The 18,573-nt window shown below is 43.2% G+C and overlaps 2 protein-coding genes across 3 annotated transcripts in view; one reads left to right on the top strand and one right to left on the bottom strand.

Moving 5' to 3' along the window:
* APOD (apolipoprotein D) overlaps positions 1–1,211 on the bottom strand; it is a 97,432-nt gene extending 96,221 nt beyond the window's left edge. For both annotated transcript variants that reach the window (XM_028492538.2, XM_055084641.1), the window contains exon 1: positions 1,017–1,211. The gene's annotated coding sequence lies outside the window, so the exon portion shown is untranslated. The remainder of the gene's footprint in view (positions 1–1,016) is intronic.
* The window catches only part of BDH1 (3-hydroxybutyrate dehydrogenase 1), a 40,499-nt gene that overhangs the window by 5,323 nt on the left and 16,603 nt on the right, over positions 1–18,573 (top strand). The window contains 4 exon segments of the mRNA XM_028492559.2: positions 2,287–2,413; positions 10,924–10,996; positions 11,679–11,806; positions 18,080–18,098. Coding sequence (XP_028348360.1) covers positions 2,287–2,413; positions 10,924–10,996; positions 11,679–11,806; positions 18,080–18,098 — 347 coding nt within the window.

Here is an 18,573-nt window from a genome sequence, read left to right on the forward strand (position 1 = left end):
ACATTGTGAATAGTGCATTATTAAAGGGGCTGAGTTTTCATGCAATTTAAGCTATTTTGACGCCAGTGCTTTTAGATATTGCTGACTCAAAGGAAAATAAAATTAAAAGCAGCTTTCTGTTTGGACAGACATTGAGGCAAACACTGAGGCATCCTGTGCTACAGGCATTGAGCAGAAGGGATGGAAAGCACTTGAATTATAGACGACTGGATTTTTTTTTTTTTTTTTTTTTTTTTTGTGGTATGCGGGCCTTCCTCTGTTGTGGCCCAGCGGCCATGGCTCACGGGCCCAGCCGCTCCGCGGCATGTGGGATCCTCCCAGACCGGGGCACGAACCCGGTTCCCCTGCATCGGCAGGCGGACGCGCAACCACTGCGCCACTAGGGAAGCCCAAGACGACTGGATTTTAAATCACCCAGTGGTGGTGACCTCAGACTCATCCTGGAGGGAGGAGGCAGAGATGTGTGTGCTCAGCCCGCCGGTCAGTACTTGGGAGGGGTGCGGGGCACCCACAGCATGGGCCTGTGCCTTCCATGAAGGGCCAGTCTATGTGTGGGGATGGGGGTGAGGTTCGAGCACACAGCTCACCCCCACTCAGCAGGGACTCACTGAGTGCCTCCTTCGTGTCAGGTTCTTCCAGGCATGGGGGATTCAGTGGTGACTAAGATGGACAAGGTGCCTGGCCTCACTGAGCTTATGATCTAGAAGGGGGAGATAAGTAAAGAAACAAGAGAATCTTGGATTGAAGGGCAATCTTATGGAGAGCAACTCCTGTGTGTTGCATGGGGGGTTGGGCAGCCTCTCTGAAGTCAGAAGGGTCTGAAGGACTCAGCCCTCTAGAGAGAGGAAAGGCAAGGTCCACGGCCCTGAGGCGAGAAAGAGCTCCGTGTATGTTCAGAAGGTCAGCGTGGCTACAGAGCAGTGAGCACAGGGGAGGGGGTACCGGACAGGAAGGGAGGCAGAGGCCAGCTCCAAAAAGGCATGGAGAGGAGGCTTTTAGTCAAGGGAGTAACGTACCTGACTGGTGTTGGAAAGACCTTTCTGGCTGCAGTGCTGAGACTGGAGTGTGGCGAGTAGAGGCCGGAGCAGAAGCAAGAGCCTACTGCACAGTCCGGGAAGGATCACGCAAAACAAAAGAGCCCTATTTGTTTTCCTCTCCTGAAGATTAAACAGATGAAACACCACCACCTGCCTTCTGCAGTAAATACTGTGGTTGTGGCTAGTTAGTGAACTTATCACAGACCCACTGGCGCAGGTGACTGGTGATCAGATTAGGGGCGGCAGCAAAATGGCAGGGGAGGAGCTGCCTCTCAGGCAGAACCTTGTTACTGTTAAGGGCAGTATAACAAACCACAGGCAGGTGTGCAAAGAGAGACTAGGACGGTTCCCCAGGAAAAGAGCAACAGCTCCCAGGGCTGGGATTGCCTTGCTCAGCTCCCTCCCTACCTCCCTTTCCTTCCCTTAGGCCAGGAGGGATCACTAGAGGGGAATTAACCAGAACAGGAGGACAACTAATGCACACACCCATCTACAACTCATAATGCAAAGCTAGTTACTATGCTGAGTAGCCTTACTGACACATGGCCTTGCTGCAACAAGTTTGATTTAACGAGGAAAGGGAGTGGTAGGGTGGTGGGAGAGACCGTGTGTGTGTGTGTGTGTGTGTGTGTGTGTGTGTGTGTTTTAATTTAGGTTGATTAGAGTGTCTCATTTTGTAGCTTCAGTCTCCATGCTATGATGAGTTACTGATGAATTCAGCCCCAGAGCTGGACCCTGTGCATGGTGGGGTAGAGAAATGTGGAGAGCTGAATCAAAAGATACCTGGCCCAGGGCTGAAAAAGCTGCCTGGAGGCATGTGGGCAAATTGAGATGGATGTTTTGCTGGATATGGGGAACACTGAGAATGGGACTCATGGAGCTGGAATCCCTGAGGGGGCGGGACCCTGGGCGCCCCAGTGGTTGCTGCACAGCCTAGTTTGAGGTTCACTGGTGCTACATCCTCCTCATGCTACAGAAGGGTGATGACTCACCCAGGGTTACCCCATGAGTTGGTGGCACAGCTGGAACCAGAACCCAGGTTTCTAGATGTCCCAGCCTCCTGACTCTTTTCATCACATGAGGCTGTAGCTTGAGAGGAGGGTGGCAGGCGGGGACTGCCTGGTGCCTTGACTGAACCTGGGTCAAACAGAGCCCACTTTAACTTTCACAACCTGGAAGGAAAATGGCCCCTTCTGCCTAAACTCCTGAAGGCAGCAACACAATGCTGAGGACACATTTTGTGTTTCAGAACCCACCCGGAGGAGCCTGACCATTCTGCCTCTCGTGGCCACTATGCTGACTGCCCGCTTCTCCAGACCCCTGTCACAGCTCCCGAGGAAAACCCTGAATTTCCCTGATAGAGTAAATGGAGCAAGGTAAGAAAAGGAAGGGTGGAGGTGACCTTGAGGGTTACACTTTCTGGGCAAAGCAGAGCTCTTCACACATAATAAGGCTTGACTCTCAAAAGTGTCCCTCAATACCCGCTGTCCACCAGCAAAGGACACTCAAAGGTGTTGTCGGAAGACAGAGACCTTCCCATGTCACACAAGGCACAGAAGAATATCTTTCATCAGATATATTTTTTCACTTTTTATTTTGAAGTAACTCTATACTTATACAAAAGTTGTAAAAATAGTACAAAAGTTTCCCGTAACCCCTTCGCCTAACTTCCCCAAGTGTTAACATCTTACAAAACCATAGTGCTGTCATCCAAACCAGGAAATTACCACTGATATAATACTATTAACTAATCTGCAGACTTGATTCAAATTTCACCAGATGGCCCACGAATGGACATTGTTGTGGTCCAGGATACAAACCAGGGTTCCCAGTACATTTAGTTGTCATGTCTCCTTATTTTCTTCCTGTCGGGCAGTTCCTCAGTCTTTGTTGTTCATGACCTTAACACCTTGGAAGAATGTCTCTCAGTGTGGGCTGTGGGATGTCCTCGTGTTTAGATTCAGGTTTGTGTGTTTGGAAGAATCCCACACAGGTGAGGTGGTGCCCTTCTTAGTGCATCACATCAGGAGGCACAGGTCTCATTACTTTAATCACCTGCTTAACGGCTCTTTTAAAATCTCACACATGAAACTATAGTTAACTAAAATGTCGCGAGACTTCACTGAACTGGGTGATTCAGAGAAAGCATTAAGTACAAAGTAAGCAGCTCTTCTTCTTTGAGAGCTTCTGGAAATTGCCTTTTCCAAGGGAATTTAGTGTGCTCTGCTACCTCATTTACTTCTTTTGCAGCTAGAGCAAGGAAAAAAATAATGCCCTTTCTTTTATATTTGAGAGGAGTGAAATCAAGTGGCAGGTTAAATTCAAAGACCCAGCAGCTAGAAAATTGATGGTTATTTTCTGTGCCAATAAATATATCTAGAAGAACATGCATTGAGGTTTTTAGCAGCATTTGCTTAAAAGCATTTCCACAGGATACAAAAGCTTGGTTGGAAGTGAGGCTTCAACTGCTGGAGGACACCATATAAGAAGAGTCGATATCCCATCAAAGAGGGAATGGAGCTTGGTTCTGTTAAAGGGCTTTTGAAAGAAGATTTGCTGTAATTTTTTTCAGTGAATGACTCACAGAAATGGTAAAAATCTGTCTCAAAAACGGCTTTCAGAGATTTCTGGAGATTTTTTATGGAGAAGAAAATAATCCCAAAGGAAGTTTAAATACTTTTACAAAGATTTTATCTTCAAATTAAAGGGAGTGATACAGCCATTCTGTACCCATACAAACATTCTTTTTTTTCACTTTAGTACAGTATTCAGTAAATCACATGAACTATTCAATGCTTTATTATTTTAAAAAATTAAAGGGAAGTAAGGCGTTAGTCAAACTTCTGGCTAATTTGAAGGGAAAGAAAGGCTATCCCAGGAGACTCTGAGTCTTCTGGAAGGATTGTAGAAATCACCTGGTTAGGCTAAGGGATTGGGCACAGGGTGGTCAGCGGCAGAGCTGAGTCAGAGTGCATTAGCTGTCCTCCAGGAAAAGTTGTCGGCAGAGGTCAGGGGGAGAGACCCAGACGTGTGAGGTGGAAGGAATGGTGGGTGATCACTGTGCCTGGATCAGACAGGAGGTCTTTGGGTGGCCTGATCATTTTGCTTGAATCTCAGTTGGAAAGGGCCTCATGCTCCAGTCCCCACCTGTGGGTGATCCTTTGATCTCATCCTTAACAAGTGACCTTACTGCCTCTATTTGAATATCTCCAGCCATGGGGCAGTCAGTACCTCTCACAGCAGACCTCCTGTCTTTGGACAGTGCTATTGTAAAGTCCTTCATACTGGGCAGAAATCTTTCCGCTGTAAATGCCACCCCTTGTTCCTGGGTCTGCCTTCTGTATTCATACTGAACAAGTTAATCTCTTATCCCTGGGGATACTATGCCACCCTAATACCCCTGACTTCTCTTATTGTATCTGCATGTTTTTTCATTGCTCATCTCCCATGGTTTTCCCACTCAGCATCCAGGTTTCCCACCTGAATGATGCCCATTTGGCCTGTGCTCTTTCTTGAGATGTGGTGCCCCAAACAGAACACCCCCCTCCCCTACCCTACATGGCTCAGAGCAGCAGTCACCCGGTACACAGCACCTGTCCAGATGAAACCTCCCCAGAAGTGGCCGGATGCAGTCCCTGCCCTGACAACCTGCTCTGCTTCCTGGCTCTTTACAGCCCTCAGATTTTGGATTTCTGAAGGCTCTGGCTCCACCCAGGACACTACTTCCTGGATTCTGGTTACACACACCAGCTGGCTCAGCCCCAGTGCTCAGCTCTGCCTGCCCAGGCATGGCGTGTAATACTCCAGGGCAGCCTGACCTGGGCAGAATGGAGAGTGGCCCTTGCCTCCCTATTCCTGTCCAGCCTAGGCTCACATAGCTTCTTTTGGCGGCCACATCACTTGTGATTTGTAGTTGATCAGACTAATTTATTTTCACAGGTGCTGCTGTGTGAGACCTCATTCCTCCCCAACTGCCCTTGTGTCATCAACATTTGTCCTTCCTAAACCCATCTTGTTAGATTCAGGCTGTCAAGCTGACTTCTGACTCCTCTCAGCAGAAGGCTGGGTAACTGGTTATTGTTGCTGATTCGTGACGGAAGGAACAAAAGGGATAGAGACATAGACTGGAAGGAGGGAAAAGAAGCCAGCGTTAATGCCTTGGCCAGCACAGGGTGGTGTCTCGAATGTGGCCCAGTGAGTTCCTGGATGCCAGTGCTCTGGGAACCAGCTGGTTCTTCCACAGGCCTGTGGGAAAATGCCGGATTGCAACCTCTCCACCCCATCTGATTGCTCTTCTAGGTTAGGGTGGAAATCAGCAAGCTCTCCTCCTCTGAATCTGGAGGCCACCTCTTTGGGATTCACCCCTCAGCAAGTTTACTGACTATCCTGAGTTTAACTTGTACCACCTGTGAGACTGGCATAGCCATTAGAGTAAGTGGTTTGGGTGACCAGCAGTTTGCTGCCACCACAAGACCCTCCTGGGGAGAGGTGACCCTCCAGGGCAATGCTCACTATTTTATATTATGGGATTCAGACTTAACCACTCAGGGGCATTCTTAACCTTGATAAGCCAATGTATCAGGACTGCATCACAATTAGAAGGGCAAAGACTTCCAGAAGGCCAGGGCTGGAGAGGTATCAGTGGACCCAGGCTTCCTGTATCTTTCTGCTCTGTCATCCTGATGGTGGCCCTCACCTCAGAATGCCATGATGCCCCTCCACCTCCAGCTTCAGTCCAGGCAGGAAGAAGCAAAGCAACATGGAAGAAGGGAGGAGCTGCCCCTGCATCAGGAGAGCAAAACTCTCCCAGCAGTCATTGCAGACTTCTGCTTGCACCTTATGGGCCAGGGGTAGGTCACGTGATTGCTGGGTAGGCGATAGTCTGGAAAGAATTGGGCACATTGGTACCCCAGACAACATTTTGGTAGTGAGACAGATGAGAAGAATAGATATTAGCAGCAAACAGTAGTGTCTGCCTTGGCTGGGCTGTGGCCTAGAGCTGATTTTGTCCCCAGAGGTATTAGGACTTGGCAGTCAAGAGGCTTGAAAAGGAAACCCCATGGGGAAAAAGTCCTTTTTCTCTTTTCCTAAGGCAGCAGTTATAAACTCTGGTTGCAGGTTAGAATCACCTAGAGCGCAGGGGGAAAAAAGTCCCCGTGCCCCACCCCTGGGGACGCGGATTTCTTTCATTAGGGGGGAGGCCAACCATGGGAATAGTTTAAAAAGCTTCCTTGGTTCCTTAGTTCTTCTTCAACTATTTTGGGAAGAATTTCAATCACATACAAAAGTAGAAAGTAGTAAATTGATCCCTGGTGTACCTGGGCTTCAACAGTTATCAGCTCATGACCAATCTTGTTTCATCTGTGTTCCCACCCACTTTCCACCCCCACCCTCTACTGGATTGTTTCAAAGCAAATCCTGGACATCATGTTGGTGTTTAGGTATCTATTGCTAAATGGTAAGATCTCTTTTTAATAACGTAAGCTCATAATCATGATCGTTTTACTAAGTGATTCTAATAAACAGGGAGGAGAACGTAAGAACAGCTGCTCTGGACCTACGTCAACCAGGCCTTTCCCAGTACTGCCTGTACTGGAATCAGGTGTTGGTTTAACATGCAGATTTCCAGGGGCCACCCCATCCTACTGAATCAAAATGTCAATCAGGGACTTGGGAGCCTGAATTTTAACAAGCTTCCCAGGTGCTTGTTAACTAAAGTTAAAGAATTGAGGTGCTAAGGCCTTCCTAGCCCCAAGGCCCCTCTGAACTGAGAAGTAGCCCCAAGCCAGGGATCCCATGGCACCTGCAGGAGCTGCAAAGTGAGAGAAGAAATAAGAGCAGGATGAGGCAGTCCCAGCAGTGGCCAAAGGGAAAGGCTGAGAAACCAAGTGGTGTCCAGGAGGGCACTCCTGTGTCAGCTGGAGCTCCCCAGCAGTGTTCTTGGCCCTCGCCTTAGCGGGGTTCTGCCTCTTGGGGATTGGGTGTGGAGGGATGGAGCCTTGTGCTCTCTGGAGAAGTAGAAATATGCCATTGATAGCATATTTAGTAGCACCTGGTATAATACACCCAGAGATAGTCAAGTTTGAGTGGATATATTTGAGTATGGGGAGGTGGGTTAGAGCAAAACGAGCCTAGCCGCTCCGCGGCATGTGGGATCTTCCCGGACCGGGGCACGAACCCGTGTCCCCTGCATCGGCAGGCGGATTCTCAACCACTGCGCCACCAGGGAAGCCCTGTTACTTTTAAAAATATCAAATAGTGCAAAAGGATGGCAGGGGACAAGGACAGTTCTGCCAGGGACACCTTGTTCTTTTTGTACAGCAAATCCTGGGGTTATGGTAAAACAGTGATTTATTTTATTTTATTTTATTATTATTGTTTTTTAAATTTTTTATTTTTTTTTTGCGGTACGCGGGCCTCTCACTGCTGTGGCGTCTCCCGTTGCAGAGCACAGGCTCCGGACGCACAGGCCCAGCGGCCATGGCTCACGAGCCCAGCCGCTCCTCGGCATGTGGGATCCTGCCAGACCGGGGCATGAACCCACGTCCCCTGCATCGGCAGGCGGACTCTCAACCACTGCGCCACCAGGGAAGCCCAAGTGATTAATTTTAGATAAAGTCATTTAACTAGTTTTGGGTGTAGTGACCATACCACTCTGCTTACTTGTGACCAATGCCCCCACCAGGGGTAGTGTCAGAGAAAGCCAAGTAGGGGCCAGGACTTATGTTCTCACCCAGCAGTAATAAGGAACCCTGCCTGCTTGGAGTGGGGGTGGGGGGTGGAGGAGTGTCAGAGGACACCTAGTAGAGATGGAGAGCTACGACTTCCTCCACCTCTCAGCAGTAATGAGACCACACACCCCCATACAGTGGAGAGCATTAATGAGGTACTCCGACCCCTCACAGCCAGGGAGGTATTGGTGAAGACCCAGTGGGAAGCCAGAACTCCCATCCGTACCCAGCAGTAACTCCTTCCAATTTACTTTATGAAGCTAGTATTAGCTGATTCCAAGACCAGACAAAGACCGTACAAAATAGAGGACTGCAGACCAATACCCCTCATGAATATAGGTGCCAAAATTCTTAAAATATGAGTCAGTAGAATTCGGCAATATATGAAAAGAATTGTAAGCCATGAAAAAGTGAATTTGTTCCAGGGCTGCAAAGATGACTTGTTGCTAAAAATCAGTTAATGTAATCCACCAAACTGAAAGCCAAAGAAGAAAAATCACATGAATCTATTATTGCAGAAAAAGCAAAATTTAACACTCATTTGTGATAAACACTCTCAGAAAAATAGGCATAGATGGAAACTTCCTAAACTTGATAAAGAGCATCTATGAAAACCATGCAGCTAACATTATATTTCCTGGTGAAAGACTGAATGCCTTCTCCCTAAGATGGGAGCAAGGCAAGAATGTCCACTCTCACCACTGACTCGCCATAGCGCAATAAGGAAGTGCAATAAAGCAAGAAAAGGAAATAAAAGTCATACAGGTTGTAAAAGAAGAAATAAAACTGTCCCTATTTGCAGATTACATGATTGACTACATAGAAAATCCCAAGGAATCCACAGAGCACTCCTAGAACTAATAAGTGAGTTCAGCAGGACACAGGATACAAGATAACACGCACAAGTCAATGTATTTCTATATCCTAGCAATGAACTTGTAGATATCAAAATCTAAAATAATACCATTTACAATTGCTCAAAAGAATGAGTTACTTAGGTATAAATACAACAAATTATACAGGATTTGTACATTGAAAATGATACAATACTGATGAAAGAAATCAAAGATCTAAATAAATGGAGACCCACACTATGTTCAGGGATTGAAAGACTCAAAAAAGTAAAGATGTTGACTTTCCCTAAATTGATATACAAGTTTAGCACAATTTCTATCAAAATCCCAGTCAGATTTTTATAGAAAAAGACAAGATTGTTCTAAAATTTATATGAAAAGGCAAAGGAAATAGAATAGCAAAAACAATTTTGAAAAAGAAAAATAAGGTGGGAGCGCATAGCTCAATGAAACAGAGAATCCAGAAGTAAAACCACATGGATATGCCCAACCAATATTTGACAAAGGTGCAAAAGCAATTCAATGGAGGAAACATAACATTTTCAAAAAATGGTGCTGGAGCACGTATATTCATAGGCAAAACCAAAAACAACCAACTTTGACTTATCTCACATTTTATACAAAAGTTAACTCACAATGGATCATGGACTTATATTATACAACACAAGACTAGGGACTTCCCTGGCGGTCCAGTGGTTACGACTCCGACCTTCCAATGCAAGGGACACGGGTTCAGTCCTCGGTTGGGGAACTAAGATCCCACATACCTCGCAGTATGGCCAAAAAATGAAAAAACAGAAAAATAAAACCCAAGACTATAAATCTTTTAGGAAAAAACAGGAGAAAATCTTTGGGTTGGGGCATAGGCAAAGAGTTCTGAACTGACACCAAAATATGATTGATCCATAAAAGGAAAAATTGAATAATCAGACTTCATCAAAATGAAACACTGTTCCTCTACGTAAAGATCCTGTTAAGAGGATGAAAAGACAATTTATAGACTAGGAGAAAATTTTTGCCTACCACATATGCAACAAAGGACTAGCATCTAGAACATATAAAGAATTCTCACAATTCAATAGTGAAAGAACAAACACTCCAATTACAATAGAATATGCACAAAAGACATAAAGAGACATTTTAATCAAACGGGATATACTGATGGCAAATAAGCACATGAAAAGATTTTCAACATCATTAGCCATTAGAGAAATGCAAATTAAGACCACAATGGATATCTTTACACAGTTACCAGCATGGTTAAAATAAAAAACAGTGATACCACCAAATGCTGGCAAGGATATGGGGAAACTGGATCATTCATACATTACTGCTGGGAATGTAGAATGTTACAGCCACTCTGGAAAACAGTTTAAAAGTTTCTTAAACTAAACATGCAACTACCGTATGACCCAGCAATTGCTCTTCTGGGCATTTATCCAAGAGAAAAACAGGTTCACACAAAACCTATGCAGGAATGTTCCTGGCAGCTTTATTTGTAATAGCTCTAAATTGGAAGCAACCCAGATGACCTTCAATAGTTGAATGGTTAAACGAACTGTGGTACAGGATACCATAGAATACAATTTAGCAATAAAAAGGAACAAATTATTGATACATGCAACAATAGACAGTCAGATGAATCTCGAGGGAATTATGTTGCATGAAAAAGGCCAATCCCAAAAGGTTAATATTCTATGACTCCATTCTTGAAATGACAGAATTATAGAGGTGGAGAACAGATTAGTGGTTAAAGAGGATGTGGGAGTGGGTGTGGCTATAAAAGGATAACACAAAGGATCCTTGTGGTGATGGAACTGTTCTGTATTTTCAATGAATATGTCAGTATCCTGGTTGTGATATTGTACTAGAGTTTTGCAATATGTTACCATTAGGGGAAATTGGGTAAAAGGTACAGGGCATCTCTCTGTATTCTTAACTTCATGTGAATCTAGAATTATTTCAAAATAAAAAAACTATCAGGAAGCCATGTAAAACCTAAGGGTTAAGACGTTGCATTTGCAGAGGGCTTTGTTAACAGAGGTCCATCACTGGAAGGCTCTTCCTACACAGTGGCAAAAATGTCCACTGCAACTGCTGGCCCACTTTATCCCAGACTAGTAACCTGGAGGAAACAGGCCCTCCTCCTCAGTGGTACCAGCAGGTTGTCCTCAGAGGTTTGGGGTGGGAGTAGTGAGTAGGGTGGGTACTGGTGCCTGAGGGCCTGTTGAGTTGCTTCCACCCCAGAACAAGGTCTGGTGTGACCACAGCCTCTTCTCATGGCTTTCTTTCCTCTTGCAGAGGCTCGCTGCTGTTTCACTCTGCCTCCTTTGTCCCTGTCGACCGTCGGACTTACGCTGCTTCGGTGAACCCAGTGAGTGGCAGCCCGGCTACCTGGGAGCCAGCCAGGTGGTCAGAGCCCTCCTCCCTGGGCTCCCAGGCCCTGACCCATCCTCAGAGTAAGGGCTTCAGTGCTTCCAGGGCACTCAGAGCCACTCTCTCACTCGCTAAACAACCCCTGCCCCATCAAATGAAGTTAGGGGTTAAGAGTTTAGACTCTGAAATCTCTCAGTCCTTCTTTCAGTTCCAGCTCTATCGCTAATTATGTTGGGCATTTTAAAATGTCTATTTCCTCACTTGTAACGTGATATAATAATCATACTTATTATATGGAGTTATTGTGAGAATTAAAATAATGCATGCACAGTGCCTTGCCCATGGTAGGTACTCAATACTTGACAATGAAGATGACAGTGATGATGGTGATGGTGATGATGGTGATTGTAGATGAGGAAACTGAGGTCCAGAAAGAGGAGGTAGCTTCCCCAAGCAATATTGCTAGTTGGTGGTAGAGTCTGGGTTAGAACCTGGTCTCTTGATTCGGAGTCCAAGCATTTCTACTATACCAGGGTGCTTCTCCAAACAGCAAGAGACAAGTGGGGAGGGCCAGGCCTCGCCCACTCAGGAAGCCCTAATTTTTACTGCCCAGAGGAGGCCTGGTCATTCAGCCCTCAGGATCCTGGGTTCCTAATGTGGGGTCTGACCTTTTAAAACAGGTTGGCAGCAAAGCTGTCTTGGTCACAGGCTGTGACTCTGGATTTGGGTTCTCCTTGGCCAAGCATCTGCATTCAAAAAGCTTCCTTGTATTTGCTGGCTACTTGATGAAGGTAAGAGATGGGTCATCGTCATAATCATTGTCCCTTTATACATAGTTATTGTTTGGTAGGGTTTTAAAATTGCAATCAAATACACATAAAATAAAATTTACCATCTTAACCACTTTTAAGTGTACAGTTCAGTGGTATTAAATATATTCACATTGTTGTACAACCATCACCTCCATCCATCCCCATAACACTTTTCATCTTGCAAAACTGAAAGTCTATACCTAATATAAACAATAACTGCCCATTCTCCCCTCCCCTCCAGTCCCTGGCAACCACCATTACAATTTCTGTCTTTATGAATTTGACTACTCTAAGTACCTAATATAAGTAGACTCGTGCAGTGTTTGTCTTTTTGTGACTGGATTATTTCATCTGGCATAATGTCCTCAAGGTTCATCCATGCTGTAGCATATTACAGAATTTCCTTCCTTTTTAAGGCTGAGTAATATTCCACTGTGTGTTTATGCCGTATATTGCTTATCCATTCATCTGTCAATGGACATTTGGATTTCTTCTACATTTTGGCTATTGTGAATAATGCTGTTATGAACATGGGTGTACAAATATCTCTTCAAGATCCTGCTTTCAATTCTTTGGGGTATATACCCACAAGTAGAATTACTGGATCATATGATAATTTTATCTTAAATTGTTTGAGGAACTGCCACACTGTTTTCCACAGTGATTGTACCATTTTACATTCCTACCAACAGTGCACAAGGGTTCCAATTTCTCTATATCCTTGCCAATACTTGTTGTTTTCTGGGTTTTTTTCTGATAATAGTCATCATAATGGGTGTGAGGTGATATCTCATTGTAGTTTTGATTTGCATTTCCCTCATAATTTTTGATGTTGAGAACCTTTTCATGTTCTTACTGACCATTCATAGATCTTCCTTGGAGAAATGTCTATTGAAGTCCTTTGCCCATTTTTTAATGGTATGTTTTTGTTGTTGTTTGTTGAGTTTTAGGAGTTCTCTATATATTCTGGATATTAAATCCTTATCAGATATGTGATTTGCAAATATTTTCTCCCACTCTGGGTTGCCTTTTTACTCTGGGGATAGTGTCTGTGATATACAAAATTAAAAAATTTTTATGAAGTCTAATTTGCCTATTTTTGATTTTGTTACTTGCGCCCTTGGTGTCATATCCAAGAAATCATTGCCAAATCCAATGTCATGAAGCTTTTGCCCTATGTTTCTTCTAAGAGTTTTATTGTTTTGGTCTTACACATAGGTTCTTGATCCATTTTGAGTTAATTTTTGTGTGTGGTATTAGGTAAGGGTCCAACTTCATTCTTTTACATGTGGATATCCAGTTTTCCCAGCACCACTTGTTGAAAAGACTGTCCTTTCCCCAGTGAGTGGTCAAGGTACACTTGTCAAAAATCATTTGACCATATATATGAGGGTTTATTTCTGGGCTCTCAATTCTATTCCATTGGTCTGTCTTTATGCCAGTACTAGACTATTTTGATTACTGTAGCTTTGTAGTAAGTTTTGAAATCAATAAGTCTGAGTCCTCCAGTTTTGTTCTTCTTTTTCAAGTTTGTTTTGGGTATCTGGAGTCCCTTGAGATATGAATTTTAGGATAGGTTTCTCTTTCTCTAAAAAGACATCATTAAGATTTTAACAGGTATTGGATTAAATCTGTGGATTGCTTTGGGTAGTATTGACATTTTAACAGTATTAAGTCATCCGATCCATGAACACAGGATGTGTTTCCATTTATTTCTTTCACCTTTAATTTCTTTCAGAAATGTTTTGTGGTTTTCATTGTGCAAGTCTTTCACCTTCTTGGTTAAGCTACTTCCTAAGTATTTTATTCTTTTTTGATGCTATTGTCAATGGAATTGTTTTTGTCATTTCCTTTTCAGATTGTTCATTGTTTGTGTGTAGAAATGTGCCTGGTTTTTGTGTGTTGACTTTTATCCTGCTACTGTGCTGAATTCACTTGTTATTTCTAACAGGGTTTTACTTTTGTGGAATCTTTAGGGTTTTCTACATGTAAGATCATATCATCTGCAAGCAGATAGTTTTACTTCTTCCTTTCCAGTTTGGATATCTTTCATTTCTTTTTCTTGCCTAATTGCTCTGGCTACAACTTCCAGTAATATGTTGAATAGAAGTGGTTAGATTGGCCAAAATCAACCACAATTTACTATCCATACAGTCTCCTGGAAGTTGCAAGTCTTCAACAGATTCTAGAATTCCAAAATAGTTACATTAGACAGATTCTGCCAGTGCACTTATTGTCTAGGTGGGGAGACAGATTCCTGGTTGTTCCTAGTCTGCCATCTTCCCAGAATCTTACTTCAAGCTGAGTATTTAATATCAGTACTGCCCAGAACCTGGGCCAGTGTTTGTAGTTGTTTTTTAATTGCCTTCCCAACAGCTGGCTCATCTGTTGCTTACAACAGCTGATATCTTTTCCATTCACTTCAGTGTCTCTTGTTCTTCATAGCTTCATTCATTCATTCATTCGTTCGTTCATTTGCCAAATGCTAATGATGTTCCTGACACTTTGCTAGGTGCTGAAGAAGAGTAAGACCTGATCCCTGTCCCCAAGGAGCATTGTCCAGTGGTTATGGGACAGCCATGCACAGACACAGCTGGAAGAATTAGAGTGGAGAGTGTTCTCAGGGGTGTGCAAAGAATGTTTAATGAGAATGCACAGAAGGAAGGGATTGACTCTGGCATGACAAAAGGGGTGACATTTGTTCTGGGCCATGGAGAATGAATAATGCTGTCATAGGTGGAGACTGGGAGGAATGACCTGTCAGACAGAAGGACTAACCTAACCATAGGCTTGGAAGTATGAGGCTCCACTGGGACTCATAAAGTGGAATTTAGGATGCATGAAAGGAAGCATTGGGACATGAAGCTGCAAAAGTAATTAGGAGACAATTCCCCTAATTTAGCAAGTTCTGCAACATTTACCACAATCCATTTTTAGAACATTTCCAACTTTCAAAAATTTCCCTCTTGATCATTTGCACACCTACCCACACCTACCTCTAGTTCTAGGTAGCCACTGATTTCTGCCTCTTTAGATTTGCCTTTCTGGACTATTCAAATAAATGGAATAATACAATGAGTAGTCTTATGTGCCAGGTTTATTTTACTTAGCATAATGTGTTTGAGATTCATCCATATTGTAGAATGTATCAGTAGTTCATTCCTTTTTACTACTGGTTGGTATTTTATTGTATGGATATGCTACATTAAAAAATTCACTAGTTGATAGATATTTGGATAAAAATGTTTGAATTTTTGGCCATTGTGACTAATGCCGCTATGAACATTCACATACATGTCTCTGTGTAGACATGTGTTTTTACCTGGTTCCTTTTAATGGAATTTAGACACCAACATCTGGGCATTAGATGTTCTCATTGCTAATGGGGCATTGCTGCTCCTTGATCTCCTCAGCAGACGAAGCTAGAAGACGTATGTATAATCATACCCACATATATACATATACCCACACTATATCTATTTATATCTATCTCCTGTTTACATTTCCTATAAATATCACACAAACACACACACACAGTTCATGAGGTTATACTGACCTATTCCAATTCAACACAACAGCATTCTTCCTGCTTCCCTCATTCCATATTTGTTTCTTCTTTTCCTGCAGTTAGCATGCTGATTCCCAACTATATCGATATATTTACGAATTTAGTTAATCCTATAATATATACACAAATGCTTCAGAATTGCTACATTCATACCATTACAAACAGCAAAGCTACTAAGTTGTTGTGTCAGGCCAGATCCTGCAAGAAGCAGGTGCCGAAATAGGATTCGATGTACAAGAGCTTGATTTAGGGAATGCCTGTAATGGCTAAAGGGCAGAGAGCAGGAAAAGTCAGGGCAATCCTTTAGACTGCAATGCAGGTCTGTGAAAAGAGGACTAGGTAGGCACAGGTCAGATTGCAGTTCAGTCTGAGAGTCTTGGCTGGGACGATGGGGACTTCCCCAGCAAAGGTTATTTGTTAGAGGAGACCTGCCTTGGGCAGGAATGGCCCTGTAGTTTTGTCATGCTTGGCCATTGGCTGAGTGTAACTCAGGTACATATGGTTGTGGCCATGGCATTCATGCCGCAGTGGATCTGAAGTTGCGACAGCTGGAGACCTTCTGTCAGCTGCTCCCACAGCAGGTTGTCCTGAAAGGAAGTCTACTGTGGCCACCACAGTAGAGCTTAAGATTTCTTTAAAGTGTTTTTTATCTGTTGACCAAAGGTATACAAAGCACTGTGTTTAAAGTTACTTGGATTAATTATTATTATTATTAATTTGAAAAAGTTTGATTCATTTGTTTGTATTTTGTTCCCCCTATTCTTCTTGATTTATTTAATTTTAGAAGATATAAAACATTAACAAGTATCTAAAGTCGAAATTATATAAAAAGGTAAACTCAAAGTAGTGTTACTCTCCCATCTCCTATTTTTTTCTACTCCACTCCATTCTTTCATTTCCCCCTTCTTACACAAATGTTTGCATACTGTGTATACTCTTTTGTACTTAAGAAACTTACCAATATACCTTGGAAACCACTCCATGTGAATTCACAGAGATCTTCCTCACTTTTTTTAAACAGAATCATAGTACTCCATTGTGTGGGTGGACCATAGTTTACTGCACTGGTTTCCTATATATGCATGAGCATTTAGGTTGTTTTCCAATATTTTGCAATTACAAATAATGCCACAATGAATAACCTTGTGAGTATGTATTTTTCACATATTTTTTGGAGGTTTATCTTTAGGGTAAATTCCTAGGAATGAGATTACTCTTAGGTCAAAGGGTTAATGAAATAAGTCATCATTTTAAATATCCCCCAATTTCCTATCATAGGGGTTGTGTAATGTTATATTCCTACAAGTAATGTATGAGAATACCTGTTTCTGCATACTTTCACCAACAGAGTGTGCTTCAAACTTTTGATTTTTGCCAATCTGTTAGGTGAGAAATGTATCTCAGTATAGTTTTAATTTGTATTTCTCTTACTGTGAGTGCTTCTTTTACTGTTCTTTAAAGGCATGATCCAGAAGTTGCACATATAGCACCCGTGCTGTCACTTTATTGGCCAGAGCTTAGTCACATGGCCTACCTGACTGCTAGGGATGCTGGGAAATGTAATTGGTATTCTGAAACAATATGTACCCTGCTTTAAGTCAGGGGTTTTACTGCTATAGAAGAAGGGAAGAATGGGTATTCAGGACAACTTGCTGTCTCTGCTCAGTAGATGAGACATTTTTCTTTATTTTGAAGATAGTAGGAACCCTGGGAAGGAATTTTTTTTTTTACTAGGTTTAATATCTATAAAACAGTATCTGTTCAATGTAAAAAATTCAATAATATAAACAAGTACAAATACTAAAGTAATTTGCAACGTCATGGTCTGAACATATTTCTAGATCAGAGAAGAGTTTATTTGTCCTTTTAATTTTTACTTCTTTTGCATTATGAAAGTAGTACATATTCCTAATAGATTTAAACAATACAGAAGTATGTGGTGTAAAAAAGTGAAGTCTTTTCATTTCAGTCTCTTGCCCCAAAGTAACTGCAATTCATCTGAGCACTGTATTTCTTACTTTTGTTATTATAAACAAAGCCACAGTGAATAGTCTTGCACCTATCTTTCATTAGTAATTCTTGGGAAAAATTTCTAGATGTGAAAGTGCTAGGTGGAAAGGTGTGCAGATTTTAGAATTTATTCAGATCTGCCAAAGTGCTCCCCTCAAAAGCTATACCAGTGCCTACTCCCTCTAATGGTGAAGGGATTTGGGGGGAAATGGGTGTGGCCTTGCTTAAGGTTGGGTTCTCTGTATAATGTGGACCTGCCTTAACAGGTCCTGGCAGGAGTCGTGATGCCTCAAAACACTTTGTGCCTTTAAAATTCCTCATTCATATATTCAGCACCTGTGCCATTGTGCTGGCCTGTCCAGGGACAAGGTGGGAGTACACCTGGACTTAATGTTGCAGAGGAGCTTTCGAGAGGGAATCAGGGCTTTGAGTGCTAGTCCTAGATCAGCCACTAACCTGGGAACTGGGCAAGCGCTTCCCCTCCCCGAGCCCCAGTCTGCTCTTACTTATAATGAGAGGGTCCGACTGGGTGATCTTAGGTCCTTCCACTCCTGCAGCGGTGATTTTATGAGTTAGTGACATGTACTTTGAGGAGAATACCAGGCAAGATCACTGCCAGGTTATGTCTGGTGGTGTCTACCTCTTGACTATTATGGTGTCATGGTCCATCTGTTCTGGTTAAGAGCTAGAGGGGGCAGAAGTCACTAGAGGTCTGAATTAGTTATGCAAACCAGAAAATGGTCAGAGCCATTAGGGACTATGGATAAAGTGCTGCAGGAGTTGAAAATGGGAGATTAGTCTTCCAAGCTGGTTCTGAGATGTTAAGCCACATGATAGATTCTAGCTACATCTGCCAAACACTCTGCCTGCTCTTATTTAGTTACCCCTCCTCTTGTGCTTCAGATCTCAGTGCCTCAGGCCAACTCAAGGACTTGGCTTCACCAGATAGGTGTCTCCACCCTCCCACATCATTAACCCCTCACTCTCTACCAGATCATTTTGGCACATGTACATTTGTGTGCACACACACACACACCACGACACAACTCCACTTCCTGTGTGTGCTACCACCCCATTTCTCTGCTTCCCTTTATAGAAAAGCACCCCGAGAGGGTTTCTTGTACTAGATATTTTCATTTACTTTCCATTTTTTCCCCGACCCTAGTTAGATGGGGCTGTTGCTCC

Source organism: Physeter macrocephalus, chromosome 1 (assembly GCF_002837175.3).
Source record: "Physeter macrocephalus isolate SW-GA chromosome 1, ASM283717v5, whole genome shotgun sequence".
Classification (NCBI taxonomy): Eukaryota; Metazoa; Chordata; class Mammalia; order Artiodactyla; family Physeteridae; genus Physeter; species Physeter macrocephalus.